At 42.5% G+C, this 20355-nt stretch overlaps 2 protein-coding genes across 2 annotated transcripts in view; one reads left to right on the top strand and one right to left on the bottom strand.

Moving 5' to 3' along the window:
- Nucleotides 1-2306: 2306 nt before the first annotated feature.
- Nucleotides 2307-9078, top strand: UQCC2 (ubiquinol-cytochrome c reductase complex assembly factor 2). Its single transcript, XM_066625291.1, has 4 exons — nt 2307-2562; nt 6224-6298; nt 7039-7108; nt 8550-9078. Exons 1-4 carry the CDS (start codon nt 2425-2427, stop codon nt 8642-8644), a joined length of 378 nt encoding a protein of 125 aa, XP_066481388.1. The 5' UTR covers nt 2307-2424; the 3' UTR covers nt 8645-9078.
- A 1042-nt stretch (nt 9079-10120) lies between these two features.
- Nucleotides 10121-20355, bottom strand: part of ITPR3 (inositol 1,4,5-trisphosphate receptor type 3) — a 110321-nt gene continuing 100086 nt past the window's right edge. Inside the window, exons 50-58 of the mRNA XM_066625290.1 lie at nt 19271-19443; nt 18808-18972; nt 18061-18253; nt 17152-17250; nt 16549-16673; nt 15896-16061; nt 14741-14901; nt 13777-13938; nt 10121-11524 (exon numbers count right to left, since the gene is read on the bottom strand). Of these exons, the coding sequence (XP_066481387.1) occupies nt 11456-11524; nt 13777-13938; nt 14741-14901; nt 15896-16061; nt 16549-16673; nt 17152-17250; nt 18061-18253; nt 18808-18972; nt 19271-19443 (1313 nt within the window). The 3' untranslated portion in view covers nt 10121-11455. The remainder of the gene's footprint in view (nt 11525-13776; nt 13939-14740; nt 14902-15895; nt 16062-16548; nt 16674-17151; nt 17251-18060; nt 18254-18807; nt 18973-19270; nt 19444-20355) is intronic.

Below are 20355 nucleotides of genomic sequence, written 5' to 3'. Positions count from 1 at the left end.
TCCCCAAAGGCAGTCACATCCCATGGTAGCATCAAATCAATTAAAAATAAGAAATGAATGGGGACCCACCTGAAATTGACTTGCAACCCACCTAGTGGGTCCTGACCCACAGTTTGAGAAACACTCCCTTAAACTATTGTACAGAAGAGGGAATTTTAGCAGGTGCAGCTGAACACAGAAAGCTTTAAAAAGATGTGTCTGTCAAAATCCCCTATGCTATACAATGGTTAAAGGTAAAGGCACTCTGTCCTCCATTGTATCTGGTCACCCTGCCTGGCACTGAACAAAATTAGATCTCATTTGCAAAGCAATCTTATGAGTGCCTACTCAAAAGTAAGTCCCACTGAGTCCAGTGCAGCTTACTCCCAGGAAAGTGTTAGAGGACTGCAGCAGCATTCGATTTCAGGTGCAAACGAGATTCAACGTGATCCCTGCACCACCAGCCTTCCGAAAGGCGCATGCGTACATGTTAAATAGAATCCTCTCATCAAAGGGACCTACGGGACGTGCACAGTGGCTGGAAGATCTTCGAGCGCTAGGAGCTGCGGCACGCATGCGTGCTCCTTGGCGGCGAAGTCTATGCCCGTGCCAGCTGTGACGCAAGTCCTCACCTGCAAAGCGATACTCGTAGAGCTAGGAAAAGACTAAAGTGACACACAGTCCCTGGTACTAAGAACTGTTCACAGAAAGCATGCACACATGCTGTGCATGTGGTTTAGCAGAGCTGTGATTGACAGGCAACAGGTTGCCCTCTCTGCAAAATGGATTGATTGATTGATCCTTTCTATGGACAGTTCTGATTGATTGATTGATATGAACTGTCCGTAGAAAGGATGCGCTAATTAATTGACAATTAATCGACTGATTGATTGATTGATTGATTGATAAGAACTGTCCATAGAAAGGATGCCCTAATTAATTAAATGACAATTAATAGATAGATTGATTGATAACTGTCCATAGAAAGGATGCACTAATTAAATGACAATTAAATGATTGATTGATTGATTGATTGATTGATTGATTGATAAGAACTGTCCATAGAATGGATGCACTAATTAATTAAATGTTTATTGGATATTGTTTATGCCAATAAAGGTTAAAAAATAATTAAATGACAATAATTAGTGACCATTGATTGATGGATTGATTGATGGATTGAAAAGTAGCAACAAGGACAGGAGGTCATGCTCTTTCTCTCAGATGATCTTATTCGGTGTGAAGAACGTCATTCTTAAAAGGTTAAAGACATTTAAAAGTGCAACGAGTCTACCTAAAAGTCAATAGAGTGCAAGTCTTCTCTCCCATGTAACTGAGGCTGTGCTGCAATCCTATACAAATTTACCTGTGAGTAACAGTGCCATTGAACTCAATAGAGCCTTCTTCTGAAAAGACACTCGTAGGTTTGCAGTATGTCAGACTGGGGTCTTAGGGGAAATCCAACCTGCAACCAACCTGAAAGGTGTGTTTTTGGGTGGGAAGGAGATTTTTGGTTGGCAATACAAACCACTCTCATTTTAGGGCCCAATCCTATCCAATTTTCCAGTGCCAGTGCTGCTGTGCCAATGGGGCATGCACTGCATCGTGTCATGGGTCAGCAGTCACAGAGGTCCCCTTAAGGTATGGGAACATTTGTTCCCTTATCCTGGGGCTGCATTGTGGCTACACAGGTGCTGGAAAATTGGATAGGATCGGACCCTCAATCTGCAATACTTAACAGTGTGTGTGTAGGCTATACTGCAGGGTTGTCACAAGCCACCCAGCCACACTTCATAAGGCATTAATGCCATTTATTGACATTGGCAGAGAGTCAGGCTGCAATCCTATCCACACTTTCCTGGGAGTAAGCCCCGTTGACTGCAGTGGGGCTTACTTCTGAGTAGACATGCCTAGGATTGGGCTTTTAGAGTACAAACTCTCATCTGCTTGTTGTTTCTAGTTGGACATGCCAGCGGCCGGTCTAAGCTGCTTTAAAATCCTAGATTTAGATTTTAATATCTTTTTGTGAATGTGTTTTTAACTTGTTTTAATTGTGTTTGTTTTTGTATCCTTTTATTTATTGTTGTGAGCCGCCTCGGGTCCCTTCGCGGAGAAAGGCGGCATGTAAATATAGTGAATAAAATAAATCAATTTATCCATGGATTTCTACAAGCAACTCTGTAGAGGCGTCAAAACATCTTCCGCAATGAAAGCCCGGAAGTCCCCCACCTCAAACAAGGACGTCAGTGACTCTACTTGTTTTCCTAGCTCTGTGTTCCGACGGGTTTCCCCCTACGCAGCTGCGTTCGGCGTTAGGCCGCGTAACGCTAGAGGAGAGACTGGAAAGCGGAGCCGCTTGGGGGGAGGGGCGGTTGGTGACGACACTCGCACTTACAGTTGCCACGTGAACCGCCCGCCAATGGTGCCGGGTAGGCGCCTGGCAAGATGGCGCTGACGCGATACCGGCGCTTCCTGAAGCTCTGCGAGGAGTGGCCGGTGGAGGAGACCAAGAGCGGGCGGGACTTGGGCACCTTCCTCAGGCAGCGGGTGGCGCAGGCCTTCCGAGAGGGCGAGAACACGCAGGTGCGCCTCCTCCTCCTCCTCCAAGGGAGGGGCTGATAGTGGGTTGACACCAGTGGACAGCTGGTGGCCCTTGGTGGCTCGCCTGGGTTGCCAGCTGCAAAGGGGGACAGAGTGCCTGCACCTTTCACCAGTGGTTCCCAAACTTTTGAGCTCCAGGACCCATCAACACTCTCTTGGGACCCACAAAGACAGGGGCATGCAGTGGGTGGGAAGGCAGGTGAGGCAGAGCCTCCCCACCGGAGTCCTTCGGAAAGCAGCGCTGCTGCTGTGCGAGGCACCCACAACCCATGCGGAGAGCACATGCAGTTAGGTTTGCAAAGCATCAAGTGTAGTAATAATACAGTTATTGGCCCCAAATGATTTTATCATGGGTTGATTGTGATGTTCTATAAATTCTAAAACGGTTATATATTTTAAGTTGGTCTTGTGTCCAGCTTCCAGTGCTTCCATTCCTTAATACCTGTATGTTTGCTATATGGAGTTTCATTTATACATACTGCACACACAAAGACCTTTAAAAAAATTAATTAAATGACAATAATTAATGATCAGTGATTGATGAATTGAAAAGCAGCACCAAGGACAGGTGTTCATGCTCTTTCTCTCAGACGACCTTATTTGGTGTGAAGAACGTCATTCTTAAAAAGTTAAAGACATTTAAAAGTGCAAGAGTCTACCTAAAAGCCAACAGAGTACTTATTTCTGTACCAGGATTTTCAGTATACAGTCCAGGAAGTGGCTGAGTGAGAGACGCTACTTGATGGGTCCTGTTGGGGCCTAGAGAACTACAACATGAAGATCTAAATTGTGGGCAAATTGTAGGATGTGATTCTGCTCAGCTGCACATTGAGGGAGTGCATAGAAGGGAAAGTGAGCCCAGGGCTAACGTACCAGTGATGTCCAGCTTACTGCCATCACTGCCATTAAACATTGGCAAGTTTCCCTTTCCTCAGATATGAGCTCAAACACTTATGTTTGTGATTCACCTGGGCTGCATCAACCTGTAGTACTCGTTTTCCTCCAGTCCACTGACCAATTGGACTGTGTCAAGTGTTTCAATCTACAATGCTGGTTTCCTGTGGTGAGTAGTGGAATGGTGGGAAGTGGTGCTCCAAAGAGAAATGTACATCTTTTCCTTGATGTGCTTTCTGCGCTGAATAGTAAGCATATAGCTGGGAGCAGGAGATGCTGCTGTCTGAACTTTCCTTTGGTTGTGTGGTAACTGACTTGGATTGTGCACTAGCTAACCCTTAACCCATTTTTGCCTGGTCCACAGGTGTACACATTTGGTCTCTGTTGCATCTGTTTCAGTGTTGGGCAGAAATGGCTTAAGTGTGATGACCTAAGAGCTCATGTGCACTGCAGTGCACAAATTCCTCAGAAAGAGAATATATCTTTATTGATGTTTTGTGTTTTCTTCTCTCTCTCTCTCATTTTATTTTGCTTTTAATGTACTATAATTGGATTGTATTCTTAATCTTTGCTGGAAGCCACCTTGAGTGTCTCCCCAATTAGAGGGGAAGTGCAGGGTATAAATTTTTATAATAAAATATCAGTGAAATAAATCTATGTCAGACATCCCTTTTTAAAGTCCCAATATCATCTTTACGTTCTGAGACCAAACCAGGAAATTGTTCTTTTACCTTTGTCACCCAGGTAGTCTGCTGCATATATTAGAAAAGCACATTTTCTTTTGCCTTGTGCACAGAGCAGCTGACTCCCACACTAATTTCCGAAACTGCCGTGCGGTTTTGAAAAAACCTAAATTGATGCTTGCAGCACTGTTATCAATTTGGACGTATGAGATATTTGGTGCAGTAAGAGAAATTTGCTACAAGATGGCAGGAGGAATGCATAAAGAATAGAACTAGTGCTATAAAGAGAGTTTGGAAGTCTAATGCCTGTTTTATTCACATGTAATGAGATATGCTAGTGTATTCTTTTTTCAAAATGCTATATCTACTTTATACTTCATCATACTGCAACTACTGTATTGGGATTTTTCAATATGAATACAAATACAAGTAAAATTGGAGATGCAGGCAGTTCATCTCATATTCCTGGATTGAGTATGGATCAATATTTGAGGTTGTGGAAGAAAAGATCCTTTCTAACATTGTGAGGTGCATAATTCATTCAACAGAGTATTGCTTTCTGAGATGGTATTTTAGTATGATCAAAATGTGAATGGTATTCATTGTCATTTGTTCTCACTTATTCACAAAAGCATTTGTGTTAAATATCCACTTTTGTGTCTCTGAAAAGGCCACAGCAATACCATTTAAAATGTTATACATCATTGCAAATGTTAGATGTGCAAAGTCTTTGTTTCACATAAGCTTTATCGCCACACATATAAACCTTTGCACATAGCTCCGGGAACTGCTGCATTCTTTTATCAGGCACATCTGATTAGTGAAGCATGTTTGTCCCCTGGTTTACCACTTCATATGGTCCACCTATTGAAAGAACCATCAGAAGTAACTGGTGATGATGTCATTGCCAGTTTCTTTTGGATTTGGAGGCCAGATGCAATACAACAAACACCAGCAAGAGGCTCAGGGCAAACAAGAGGACTTTTTCAGGCATGTGAAAAGCACACACTGGCACTCTGCCCACCAAACTGAGCCTTCTGCTGCTGCTTGTCACATTGCATTGCTGGTCTTGCTACCAGGCAGCAGGGGTCTGGGGGTCCTGTGTGTACTACCAGACACCACCTCAAGTACCACTGGTGGTACAAGTACCACTGATTGAGAAACAATGTATTAGAGGCACAGAGTGACAGGATGAATGGAGTTATGCCCAAGGATGGGCTCATGTTCATTAACTGTATTGTCTTAATACAGGTGTTTATATACCGCCTTTCATGGTTGTCAGATTTCTCCTCAGACTTTATTTCAAGGCGGTTTACATAGGCAGGCTATACTAAATCCCTATAGGGATTTTTACAATTGAAGAAGGTTCTGTCTTTCAAGAACCACAGCATTTCAGATGGATTTTTTTATGATCTGGTATCACATTCTGGCCTCCAGTTTCCTCCCATGCAAGCTGACGATCCTTCATATCTCACTTGAAGGGCAGCCAAAGAGCAGATGGAAAAACTCGGCTCGGCTTATCAGCTGCTTCAAGGTCTTGCCGTTCACAGTGCCGGTGGCCTCAAACTGGCGACCTTCAGCTGTTATCTTCAGGCAAACAGAGGCTCTACCCTCTAGACCAGACCTCCTGCTGTTGTTTCCTGGTAGATCTCTGGGAAGATCTTTGCAGTAGATTGTTAAGCAGCTGAAAGTCAGAAACCTTTGCAAACTTTTTCTCTCCCCTAGAGTGGGCTGTTGAAATTGGGGAAACTCGGGAGTAAATTTTAATGTGAAAGGACTGTGACCTCTGTACCAGAGAACAAATGCCTGGGCTGAGCAGGTTCTCAGGGACTCTCTGTTCTTTAATTTGACATGTATGTCTCTCCCTCTGAGCCACTACTTTTCCCCTGGTTCTAATTGGTAGACCTTGGGGTTCTTGTAAAAACATTGTAGACTGACTACCTGTAGACTGCCCAATTATTTACCTGATCCATTCCTCTATGATGTTAATACATAGTCTGTTTTCAGGGCAAGTGGTGTTGAGGCTGTTCCAGGAAGCATTTCACTGTATTGATGTTCTCTTGTAGATTTCTGATCCTGTGACTTGTGATGAAATGTTTGAAAGTTTAGCCAGAATCCATACTAACTATTATAAAAACAAGGTGAGTGTTGTCACTAGCAGTATGGCTATGCCTCTGTGAACTGTTTTGTGATATTAAGCAGGCCCTGTTGATTTTTCCGGAACAAAAACTCTAGACATGTCATCAATACTGTTAATACTTTGTTTCTACTGTGTGTGCTGTTTTAGGGTCAAACTATATGTTGTATTAAGCATGGGCTTAATGCTGATGTGCTCCCTCTGCTCCACCTTGGTGGTTACTATTTTCTGTTGGGGGGGGGGAGGAGAGGTTCTTCCATTTCAGAGAGCTTCCTCACCCCTTCCCCAGAGTTAGCCCCAGGGACCATAACTGACTAGAGAGTCAAGTCCCCCTCTTCCATTCCTCACTCCTAATCTGTGAAGGCCTTTACCCTCCTGTTGCAATCCCTGTTGGAAATGACTATTTGCCATGTGGGGAAAAAACTTCCATTGTGACATAGCTGCCACAGGGGGCAGGGGTGTATATGGTTCGAAAGAACAGTTACGTTGGTGTTAATCACACCAGTGCTCACTGTCAAGAGTAGTTTAACCCTGAGAAACACATCTTTCCATATACATGTTGAATCCTGTTCTGACCCTTGTGAAGAATCCAGAAGCTCTACAATGGCGCTGCAGCACCTAGCAAGCATATTTTAATATGCAGCACAATAGCAAGTAAGAAGGAAGAACAATGGTACCAGCCCTAGGAATACAAAAAAGCGTTGCTGTATTTGTAACTTTTTCCCCTCCCGTGTGTTTAAACAGTATCCACGTTTGAAAGATACAAGTTTCACTGGAGTGACTGTAGAAGAATGCAAAATGGTCCTTGCCACAGGTATTTAGCCAATTACTGCTTGATTAGTTACTGTTCTGGAAATGACTGTTTGGGAAAGGATTGCCACATCTGCCTAATGTGACTTAGGATGTGGTGCTGGCGTCTAGCCTAGACGCCTTTAAAAGGGGATTGGACGAGTTTCTGGAGGAAAAATCCATTATGGGGTACAAGCCATGATGTGTATGCGCAACCTCCTGATTTTAGGAATGGGTTAAGTCAGAATGCCAGATGTAGGGGAGAGCACCAGGATGAGGTCTCTTGTTATCTGGTGTGCTCCCTGGGGCATTTGGTGGGCCGCTGTGAGATAGAGGAAGCTGGACTAGATGGGCCTATGGCCTGATCTAGTGGGGCTGTTCTTATGTTCTTATGACTTCAAAATCTCCTGTGATGAGGCAAAAGAACAATGCAGCTTCCCCCCCCCCTTCTCCAGCCTTCCCATGTATAATGCTTCACCAATGGGAGTTGCATGTCACTGATCCCAAGCCCACCCAGCAAACACACTTCCCGGTCAATCATCCTGTGCCTGAAGTACTTGTAAGAAACCAACAGGATTGAGTCTTCAATATATATGACTTACAGCAATGTGTTGGCTTGGGAATATATGGCACACCATGGTGGTTTTCCTCCTGAATGAATTTTGAGCCCCAGCAGCTTAAAAATCCCATTCCAGGTGATGGATAATCTTATGTGGCTGTCAAGGTTACCATGCATTTTAAGATACACAAATCTAAAAAGCAAGGGCACAGTATGTATTCCGAACTAAGAAGCCTTACATAGAGATTGCTACAGAAAAGAGATTCAAGTAGATTCTTGTTGGCTCCTTGGCTTGCTGCATTAGCGACTTTTGCTTGGGGCAAAACACAAGAATAATCTACATTCTCCATGTAGATGGTGCTGTATCTGCTTGTTAAATGAGGCTTGAAATCAGTTGTTGCAGTTCATGGGTCTTCTATTATCTTGTTATACTATGATTTGTCTGTTAGTGTGTCTATTCAAAGAACTTCCATGAGAAAAATCATATTCTAGTTGTTAAAACCATTGGAAGTTGCACCTAGTTAAATAGTTCTGGTTTCTGACTGTGGCTGCAGTGTGTGGAAATCCAGTTGTTGCTGGCTCACACGGTTGCTCTGAATAAAGAGAACCAGTGTGTGCTCCAGGCAGAGAAACAGAAACTCATTTAGGTGAAAAATGGTGACCACTTCTTGCCATATGTGTTTATGGCTACACTTTTAGAATGGAGTGGAATGTGTGATTAAATATGGATTCTTAATCATGTAAACAGCTCAAGCATGCTTGCACCAGAGTTGGGCTTGGCAGGGCAAACATATTTGTAGCCATGTGCTGTGCAGAGCAAACCCAGAAGAAGCAGACAGGAAATTTTGACCTTGTCTTTACAATAAATGTATGGGGTTTTTTGTCTCTCTTCCTCACCTGGCTGCAGATAGCTTGAAGCAGATGGAAGAGGCAAAGAAAGGAAAATGGACAAGGCTACGTGAAAAGTTCTCTGCCAAGAATCCGGAAGAAGATTCCAAGTGATAATTTCTTGGCCCTAACCAATTTTCATAAAATGCTGTATTATGCCAGTACGGATAAGCCTCGTCAAAACCATTTTTTCCTGTTTGTTTATGTATGATGTAGTCAAACTTCCTTAAAGCAGGAGACCTGCTTTTGGTCTCTCAGCCATTCTTGTTGTGTGGACTATACTTGAATATACATAAAACAGTGAGAAGTTACTCTTGAGTGGAACAAGCAGGTGTATTTGGAGAGTACTCAGAAGCTTTCAACAATATCTTCAGTACACTGTGATGCAATTGCTATTCTGTGACTGTTTGTACTTCTTGAATGACTATGCTGTTTATTGTCTTCCTCCTGCAGTTGATCCTGGAACAGAATGGAGTTGTGTTGCTCAGCTTTTTGGCTCCAGCAAGCCTGATTTAGATACCAGAGAAATACAAATGTTATGCTAGATAGTGCATGGTCTCTTCTTATTACTTTCTAATGTGCTTTCGTGGTTGCAAAGGAATGGCAGCAATGGTTCAGTAAAAACAAGACTGCCATGTGTCAATGCAGTAACAGTTTTGAAACTGTTCTGTGGAATCCTGAGTTTTGTGTTTTGAGTCAGTAATGGCAAACTGCCCCCTATACTTACTGAATCTTCTCCGGTTATGCACATTAAATGCACTCTTACTTCATGTGGGACAAAAACATAGGCCAGTAGCAGTGGCAGACCTGGGGAGGCAAAAGCCCCAAGCGCCACGCTCACCATGCCACTGCCTCGCCTGGCGGAGCTGTTACATGGGCAGGCAAAGCCCTGTGTGGCGCTCAGCAGCACGTGAAAAGCCTTCTGAGGCTACTTGCACTGTCTTAAGCAATGCTTCCGGTTTTGTTGGGAAACTGGAAGTATTGTTTAAAATGGCACAAGAAGGCTCTGAAGGCTTTTCGAGTCATCCTGTGTGCCATGTAAGGCTTTTGTGAGCCTCGCTGAGTATCCCAGGGAGAGGGAAAGGCATGTTGTGGACCTGCCCTGGGACAGAGTGAGGGCAGGTCTATTACTGGCCAGTAGGCCTGGTAAGTACTTTATGTACACTAAGAATGTATTCTGGACTGTGCTTCAGACATGTAGAATTTTTGTGGCCAACAGATCAATGTAAAGTGGTTCCCTAAGAGCAGAAAGATTTGATTCATACTGGTGAAGAGTGTTTGGTTAAATGCAAAAAAGGATTTTTTGGTATGCCTATAATGTTTACTGAAATGAGTTCACTAGTTGGTGTAGTGATTTTTCAACTTGTGTGCCATGAACTGTTCACAGGTGTGCTGTGGATGTTTGGGGGAGGTTCATTTATTAATAGGGCCATTGGGGATATGAGCCCTCCACCAGCAGCATGGGGTGTTTTGTCCAAAAACTAGTCGTGGGAAGGCTGAAAATGAGTTCAAGCAAGCAAGCAGTCCTTTGAAAACTACTATAGCCTGCTACTGTTAGACAAATTAGCATTCTATCACAGGGAGGTGACTTGACCTCTCTTCCTTTTTATTACATTTGGTTTTGTGTTAACTTCAGTCAGTCATTGTTTAAAATTTAACATAAAAATACCAGAGAGAGACTGGAAAGCTGCACTATTTAAGTCGCAACATCTTTGTTTTTCAGTCAACACACGAGATGCAACCTACTTTGGCCAAAATGTGAAAGAAATGAATGAAAGGCTCCTGTCTAGCCCATGAACTCAGCAGTAAAGTACAACTTAGGAACAAGTGGCCATGCTCGCTTTCAGATCTAGCTGAAATTGTACCTAATCATTGTTTTGCAAGGGCTGGGGAGCAATGACACCAAATTCTGACACAGAAACTTTAAGTTCGTAGTCTAGAACCTTTACAGTAGTATCTCTGGACTACTATTATTACATAGCATTTCTATACATATGCTCATCTAGACATATACAGGGTGCTAGCCTCTTTGTCTCCTTTGCTTATGCATACTAGCCATGACCAATGATTTTTTATATCTGGTCTGAAAGATTACTGCAAATACCCAGGAAATGCCTCTCTGCCAGCTGCAGTATTTCATTTCAACAACCTCTTGTTGCCAAGTAGTAGGATACACTCTAAAGACACAATCCTATGCCTGTCTACTCAGAAGTAAGTCTTATTATATTCAGTGGTACTTACTGCCAGAAAAATATGTATAGGATTGCAGCCTAAGTGAATTACCTGCTACCCTGCTACACAGAGGAGAGAAAACAAAGATTGCCCTTTCATAGTGCAGCCTAAATATATAATCTCCCACAAATGTTCGCACAAAGTCTCTCCATGGCAGGTAAAAGGCTTTTTCATTTACAAATGGTGAATGCTCCCCGTCTTCATTTGAAGTGCTTTATTTTCTCTCAGTTCCTTGTTTAGTTAAGTGAGATGCCTCTCATGAAGGAAAATGCCAGTGACTCCAGATTTTGAGATGATATGGGTTTCAGAAGTCCATGTATGTTGGTTCTTCTGGAATAAGTTAAAAGATAGCAAACTACTACTTGCTAGCGACGATATCAATCTTATTTGCACTTGGCTATTTAGCCATCAAAATGTAGTGCATGGAGAAAGATAACTCATCCTACAATATGGGTTATCTTAAGGAGCAACAAATCCTAGTAGTCATCAGCATCTGCTCTCTTGTTGAATAAAACGTCTGCAATTGACCCTAATAGAGATGAACAGAAGGTGGTGCTGAAACTCCACAGTATGTATCATCCTAGCATGGATCAGCTTTCCTGGATGGAGATCTGTGCAGGAAATTTAGTACCAAGTGTCCTCCTCAGGCTATGTATATTCCAGTTTAAGCTTGGTGAAGATGATTTTTCTGCCTTAATGATTCAGAGTATTCTGGACGTCCACGAAGCCCATCCGCTGTCTTCGTTTCCTTTGCTCAGTCATCTGAAATTTTAAAAAGAAAAATTTGAGATTGTTCTCATTTTTCCATTTGAACTCCATGCATTATCAGACACACATTTTCTGAGGGCTCTGCATTTGAGAGACTGACTCTGAAACAACTATTGGGCAGAGCCTCTGCAGGATACCAACATGCTATCAACTGGATGGATCTAAACCAGTGTTTCTGAACCAGTGGTACGGGTACTACCAGGGGTGTTTGGTGGTACTGGACGCCTGCCACCCGGCAGCAAGACCAGCGATGCGATGCGATGCAACAAAGCAGTAGGAGGCTAGGTGGACAGAGATCTAAAGCATGCTTCTCGCATGCTTGAAAAGCCCTTCCATCTACCCTGAGCCTTTTACTAGTCTTTGTCATGTCATATCTGGCCTCCCAACCCAGAAGTTACTGGTGATGATATCACATCCAGTGGTACTTCAGATAGGTGGAGCATGTGAAATGGTATGGCAGAGGTCAATCATTGAGAAACACTGATCTAGAGACGGGGTGCCCAAACCCCAGCCCTGGGGCCATTTGCAGTCCTCAAGGCCTCTCAATGCGGCCCTCAGGGAGCCCCCAGTCTCCAATGAGCCTCTGGCCCTCCAGAAATTTGTTGGAGCCTGCTCTGGCCTGACACAACTGATCTCAGCATGAGGACGACTGTTTGACCTCTCGCATGAGTTGTGGGATGAGTGTTCCCTCCACTGCTTGCTATTTCATGTTTGTGATGCAGTAGCGGCAGCAAATGAAAGGCCAGCCTTGCTTTGTGCAAGGCCTTTTATAGGCCTTGAGCTATCGCAAGTCCTTCATTCATGCATATAAGTCCATCTTTAATATATTCATTTATGTAAACTTATGTAAATTTATTCAAATTTTAAATGTAAATTAATTATTTTTTCCCGGCCCCCTGACAGTGTGTCAGAGAGATGATGTGGCCCTCCTGCCAAAAACTTTGGACACCCCTGCACTAGGGAAACATGCATGGTCCCCTACAGTTGCCTGTTACAGAAGAAGGTTATGTAATTGCAGACAAGCTGTCTTTGAGACACCTTCTACTTTTTCTGTTTTTTTATGAACATATGATTATCCACCAAATAATCCCTGCAGAACAGAATTTGAAATCCACTGTTGTTAAAGAGATGCAAATGCCTACAAGCTTTGATAATGTACTTTGTACCTAAAGAAACACCAGCAGGCCTGAACCTTGGTGAAGCGGGAAGGCTAGCAATCCTGATTGTGAACTAAATTTATTGATTGCCTTTTCCTACTAAATTGCCAAAGTTACTGTGAGAAGTGATCATAATGATGTTTTCACTGAGTTCCTCTAAATTCTGAGTTACTTAGCCTGATAACTAGGTTCATAATACAAAGTGTAGACAGCCAAGTTAGTTGACTTTTTGCCAGTTGTGATATCTGAAAATACTTGCTCTCTACTATAAATGCAGATGGACTGTTCAGGTGCCCCCCCCTCCCCAGCAGTCACTAAATAATTTCTGGGGAGTTTCTAATAATTTATAAAAAATAAATTATAATAATTTAAAAATAATTATTTCTAATAATGATAAAAATAATTTTCTGCCAGAGGCAAGCAAATGACTGGTCTGCGTTTGCCCTAAAGTAAGTGTATTCATATGTTGGGAGACTGGTCCAGTATAAATATTTCATTGGATTAGCAAACATGGACCAACTTTCTAACATCTGAAAGTGGCTAAATGTACTACAGGTTGAGCTTCATTATTCGCGTGGGTTCCATTCCAAGCACTCACCTGGATTTCCAAAAAATGCACTATAGCAAATCAATTTAAAAAACAAAGTTTCTTTGCTCAGGTGATTTAAAAACAGCGTTGCTGACCTTTGTGATGTAAGATAAGAGTCATTAAGAAGACAATTCATCAATCAGACGTGCACTTCACTCAGCCCCTCCCTTCACCAATGCAAAGTGATCACCTTTCTTTCACATGCTCAGGGGGAAGGGAGGGGTCGCCTGGAGAGGAGGATTGATGGATTGTCAGCCAGCTGCCCTCTCTCTCTCATTAAGGAGGCTATTGCTAAAGGACTGTTCAGTTTTTTAAGGACAGTTCTTAAAGGACTGTTCAGTGTGTAACAAGGCCGGACCTGTATTTATGTTAGCTTATTGTGAGGCTAGGGATGAACATTTTATTGTTTTATTTATACACACAGACACAGATAGCAAGAGAGAGAAAGAATCCAGCCCAGCCCAGCCCCAAGCATTGCGGTTTCTGATTGTTTCCGTTACCTGCTCCTTCAACTCATTCAGCTGTGATGTGAGGTGAGATACAAGCTTCATGGTGGAATTCAGTTTGTCCTGTAGACATCGGATCTCATTCTGCTCACCTTCACCCTCATTGCTGACTAGTGACATGGCTCGCATCCGAGGGAACCAGTCCAGGTTCTTATTCTGGAATGGTCATTAAGGGAGCAACAGTTTAAGGAAGGAAATAGTTGATCAGAGCAGAAGAATGAGTTCCAGATCTCAGAGTGGTATATCATGTCACCCTAAGTGCAATACATACTACATGGTATCTTTCAGTATTTCATTCAAATTTCCAGCTACTTTGGTTTCATGCAAACAGACTCAAATTATTAGTAATCTTATCCTTTCCCCCCCCCCCTGTAATTTTGAAATTCTGCACCTTTTCTGGCATTGCCTTCCACTGTAAATGGTCTTACTGTATTTTCATGTTATGGATCATGGGGCTGTCTTGGACCGCCTTCTTCAAAATTAGCCAGTAACTAACTGAGCAAATGTTGTACTTGGCTTACTCCTACCCCTAAAGTCTCATGTAGCTTGAACCTTAAGAGTACAATCCATTGGGTCATTGGTACAATGAGAAGTGCAAGAATGCTACAGTGTTCTCACACTGCTCCCAGCCATTTCAGTGGGATTTGCACAGAGATGAGCCCTTTCTGTAAAGTTGTTTACGTTGCTTATGGGCTCAAGTTCCCTGCAGGCATGTTCTTTGCTACTGGTTTACATTTTATGTACAGGCATCTTAAATAGCTAACAGAGAATGGCTTATCGGTAGAGTCCAAACTAGAAATGATTAGGCAAGGGCTGTCAGTATATTTTTCAGATATTAAAAAATAATTTTAAAACAAGTGGATATTCACTAGTCATCACCCCCCCCCCCCCACACACACACACCTGATGAAAATCTTAGCCACAAGCGAGGATGAATCCTGTAATATACAATCCATACCTTTATCATTTGGGCTACGTAGCTCTCAGGCCCTGTGTAATCAGTCTTATTCTTCACTCGCACCAGCACTATGAAGTACAGGTAATTCCACATGTTGTGCTCAAATTTAATGTGCTCTTCAAAGGACACAGTCTTGTTGTCAAACTTGTCTCTTTCAAGCCCTAAGCAGGCAACGAAGGAAAGAGAAATGCTGTATTCTGTACTACCCTGACAATAATTCCCATTTACAGCAAATGGTCCTGCAAACATATTTTTACAATATAGCTGACCCCAACATGGCCTACAGTAATCTGAATAGTTTGGTATGTGGAGCACTGATGAGTCCTATTTCCAGCAGCAGATTGCTCAGATGACTTTGGGGCACTTGATTGCAATGGAACTTGAGAGAAAAATGTTCTCCTGGATTGTGCCTAATGTATACAGCTGAGCAGTACATTTCACACCAGTGTGTCCAATTTGGACATTTTTGCAGATAATTTTTAAAAATAAAAACAGCTTCAAGAGACTAGATGAAGGCTGGAGGTGGTTTTACCCACTTTTTTAAAAAGACTTCTTGAATGTATACATCTGAATAATGTGTGTAACTTCAAAAAGGCAAAATCTCATGCATGGCATATTGGTGCAAACAGATCTTGCTGTCCTGTTTTTGGAAATATTGTGTCTGTATATGAAACAAAAGGTCTTGGTTTGAGAGTTGTAAAGAAACTTCTGCCTCTGGGTTTACATGGAGTTCCCATGTTCTGGAGAACTGTCTGGAAGTTGGAACATATGTACCTCTAAACAGCAATCCCTTGTTGGTCCAGTGCTTTCACACCTGTGCAAAAGCACCAGAAAGGGCATACTGTGCCTGTGCAAGAACACTGATCCAGCTGCCTGTCAGAGGTCCATAATTTGGGGAACCAGCATACTGGAGGAAGGAATAACTTCTTGTTGTATTCTGGATACTGCAAATAGGACTCTGTGTTTTGCCTCTGAAGTACAGTGTACCTCTGTGTTATAGACTGTGGACAAACCTTAAAAACCACTCAGTGCTTATGCCACCAAGTCTGCTTATAGCATGTGGCTCTTGATTCTTTAGTTCACTGTCCAAGAAGGTGATAACCTCCCTCCAAAAGTGGCTTGAATGATTTTTAATGAAGTCAGCTGGGTACATACCACATACAAAACATGTGGTTTTCAGGATCTCTTCTTTTTTCTGCTTCTCACTCCTCAAATCTGCAAAGGTGTCTATGATGACGCCAAAGATGAGGTTGAGAACAATGATGATGACAATGAAGAAGAATAGGAGGTCGTAGATTACTCGAGCAGGGAACAGAGACTCCTTTGGAACAGAAGAGGAAGGATAGCCATTAAGAGCAGGCATGGGTCTTTCTTTTTCGCTGTTTTGTTGTAATGTCAAACTGCATTGCCTGCTAACAATTGCCAGAATATGGTAATGAGAGAGGGTGGGGAGAGTAATATCAAGTTATCAGTGTCTTACTGAATGTAGGTCAAAAAGATTTGATAATGTGCACATGCAGGAAGATATGTGAAAGGAGTGATTTATAAGGAGTATAAATGTAGGAATGATGATATTGTACAAAAGGCTATATTTTGGAGAGATTGTTTGTATAGATTGTGTTAAGTGTCAGAAACGGGAGAAGGTAAACTTGCAAATAATATGGCAAGTCTTCCTCAAAGCACAGTGTGCAAAATGGCACACCATTAATCACCCAGAGATTTCAATAGGGCAAAAGCACACTTTTTGCTTGCTGCTATATGCACAGGCAGCTCATCCTTGATATCTTGATTGCCCCAAGCAAACTTACATCCTTGGATGGCTTTCTGAGAATGTCACCCACACCACCTCCATTTCTGAGGCCATGGTTCAGAACAGTGACAATGCACATGAGCAGCGTGTCGCAGGCACGTTCTGTGTTATCCTCGTCCTCTTCTGGAATACAAGTAAAAGCATATCAGCAAAAAAAACAGTCCAGTCACCTGTGATTGGCCTCCAGTGCTCTGGATTCTCCAAGGACCATATCTCTACCAGAGGGGTTAACAATGCTTCATAGAATGTTTGGCTGCTCTGCTTAGTCACTCCTTATTAAAAGGCACAAAAGGAAAGACTGGACTCTCTTTCACAAGTTCTGTTTGATCCACAGTTTTCTGAAACTCTTCCTGTGCCATTGGCAGACCTGCCCCAAGTGCAGAAGAACCTGCCCTTCATTTTATTAAACTGCTGGAGATGAGTGTCAAAAGAAGCTCTTTGGGTCTTTGAATTAGAAAATCTTAACAGTTTTTTATTCTGATTATGGAGACACAGACTATTTTCATTCTAGAGGCACTGTCAAGATGCTAACAAAAAGAGGCAGAGTTTCTCTCCCACAAGCATCTGTACTAGAACAAGCCATTTTAGCAATTCCATTTACCTTCTGCTTCTTGAGGCACAGAAACACCAGAAGAACAGCTAATTTTGTCGCTACTGCATGACTCTGTAAAAGTATTCATCTGCATTCCCAGTGGGCTAGCTGGAAGTATAAGAGACAGTGGCATTATCAAACCATCCCCTTTGGGTCAGAACAACAACAAAAGTCCAAAAAAAACAGTTCCCTGGGACTGAAGCTCTGCTTAGCTATACATTCCTTCTAAGAGGAAGATCTTGTTGAATCCAAATCCAATCCACAGTTAGAGCTGAAGCAGCAGAATCCATCCAGTTTATCTGAGTTCAATGGGACTAAACTGGCTTAAGGCTGCAAGCCTAAGTATGCTTACTCAAAAGTAAATCCTATGAACTCAATTGGACTTGAGTTGAGCAAACATGCCAAGATGGGCTGTGTATCTGAAGTATTTCAACTTTAAAAGCTTCTGAATTGGATTTTGAAAATATTTCATTAACTTAATAGGTCAAGGTTTCTTCCTTCCTGTCCAATCAGGGCCAGCCCAAGAGGAGTGCCAAATTTGGTGTCCAAATGCTGTCCCTCCCACACCTGGTGATGTGTCAGTCTCTGAGCCTCCCACTCCCTGGATTGGAAAAGGATCATGCTCTAGAGCCCACCTCTCCTCCATGCTTCCACTGTTCCTCCATCCCTCTATTCTCTTTCCAATTCAGGGAGTAGGAGGAAGAAACAAAGCAGTGGAGGCAGGTGAACAAATGGAGGTGAGCACTCCCCATCAGTCTACTGCCTGAGACAACTACCTCAGCTGACCTCATGTATGGGCCATCCCTGCATCAAGTAACTGAAATATCGCAGAAAAATGTTATTCTTTTCCAGTTCACTGAAATTTCAGAAAGGGGGTATGGGAAGGCTGGCTTTGAGATATTGCAGAGATATGTGCACCTTTAGATTTGATGTTGGGAAGTGGATCAACTTCCACAATGAAGTCATCTTTCAGGAAGAGGAAGCCTACAATGGAGAAGAGGTAGACGAGGATGAGGGCCAGGAGGGCTGTCAGCAGGATGGAGCGTCCATTGCGAGTCACACTTTTGATGACATTAAATAAGGTTTCCTCCCGGTAGATCAAATCAAATAGCTGGAATAGGGGGAAAAATAAGATGCTCAGAATCTGAAGTTATAGGAGAAAAAAAGTTCTCTGATGATTATCCTCTAATCGTTATCAGAACTAAATCATAACTGATCACTGGTCACTAATACAGTATACTAAGCAACAGCATCCCCACTTCCCTGCTAGATAAAAGAAGCATGTAAACATACATGTTCCTTTTTACAATGAATTACAAAGTCCTTTGGACTCTGGCCCAGCCTCTTCCTTTAAAATGCTGGCTTCAGCATTTCCCAGAATGCTAACTTGCCCATCAGACTTTCCAGTCTAACCAACAATTCATCCTTCTTCCCTGTCAATTTTGAAAAATGAATAATTTCAATCCTGGATAATTAGAGAGAACAAGACATAATTAAATGCTCTTTAAAATTAATCTATCATAAATGCTTATTATTAAGAGAGATAAAAATATTATATATATACATTTGGCAGCTAGCTAATGCCTGGCAAGAAAGGAAAGGCCTTCTTACTGCTCTCATTAGCAAATCACAACCAGTGTCTGTATTTAGATGAGATTACTATACCAAGATGCTATAGAACAGTTCGTGCACAAAGAGCCCCAAGACGCTGGTCAGAATATAGGCGACGTGATAAAGAAACTCCATATCCATGATCATGGCCTTATATCCTCGGATGAACGTCCCACGGTTGCCCACAAAGCTCACCACAAACACAATCTTATTAGTCAGCTGTGAAGCAAACACAAACAGGGAGAGTTGAAGGCAAACAGTTACTGTCCAGAGTTACTTTATGCTGTCTCCTATGCTATTTTGGCTTCACAAACAGTAGGTTCTGAGTTCTGATTTCAGTTAACACTGATGTACATCCACTGACAGCAGACTGGCGCAGGCAATGAAACAGGTTTTAGCTATATGAATGGGCCCCAATAAACTACCTTAATTTAAAAACAAAAACAAAAACCACTGTTGCTGAATTTTTCAGAGAACTCAACCAAATACATCTGGCTTCCAGTTTCACATTACTTACATTGAGAGCTCCCAGTATGTTCAGAGTGAGACCAATGCCCAGATGGTAGATGGATCGCAGGATCAATGCCACCAGGAGCGGTCTGATCCCATAGCGCCGAGTAAACAGAGCCATGATGGAAAAGCAGATTAAAAACCAGGAGAGCAGGGGGATCAAGGGAGAATCCAACAGCCCTGGAAAACAGAGACGCGCTAATTAAGCAAGGTGTTTTTTAGTTATAACATATGCTGTAGCATAGTCACCTTACACAGCAGTATATCAGAAGAAAGACAGAAAACCTTGCAAGAAGATAGAGTAAGTTATTTTGTTTTCAATGAAGAGGAGGTGGAGAGTAGCAGATGGAACATATGAAGCTGCTTTCTGCTGAGTCAGACCATTGGTCTATCCATTTAGTATTATTCACACTGATTTGTGATGAATTTCCAAGGGTTTCAGATGGGGTTTTCCCAGCCCTATCAGAAGACATCAGGGATTAAACCTGGGACTGCATGCCAAGTAGGTGCTCTGCCACCGACCCCTAAAATGAGGTGAGATGGACAGCAGTAAATGGTCACTACTGCTAAGCAGCAACAGTGAGAGAGAGGGAGGGGAGGTCCCACCCCTACCCTCACTGGTAGCTATTCACCAACAGGACACTTGCACTCTACCCTTAGCTGCCTCCAATATATAGATTTATTGCTTTTCATCTCACATGATTGGCTGCTATTTTCATGTCTGTTCTCCTAGATCTAAAAGCATTTGATTAAGATGACTGTGTCAAGATGTATGTAGGATGTTGCATCTAATCAACCCACAACTATCATCTTCGTAGTTTGCCCTCTGTGAAAAGGAAGCAAAGCTGATCAAGCATATTCATTCAGTCAGTCAATCCAGAGACGGTCTCATGAAACCATATCTTCAGAGCAAGAACAGCACAGCACTTGCTTGCTACAATCTGGTTCAACAACAGTTTGCTGCTTATGCAGAAAGGTTATTTCCAGAGGGGTTTTATTTTTAATGTTCAACTTCACACACATGCAAAAATCAATCGTTAGTAGTTTTCAGATGACAGTACATTAGAGTCAGAGAAATGCCACTACATCAGT

This window comes from Tiliqua scincoides, chromosome 4 (assembly GCF_035046505.1).
Source record: "Tiliqua scincoides isolate rTilSci1 chromosome 4, rTilSci1.hap2, whole genome shotgun sequence".
NCBI lineage: Eukaryota > Metazoa > Chordata > Lepidosauria > Squamata > Scincidae > Tiliqua > Tiliqua scincoides.
The sequence above is the reverse complement of the archived record's forward strand: the minus strand, read 5'-3'. Positions and strand labels throughout refer to the sequence as shown.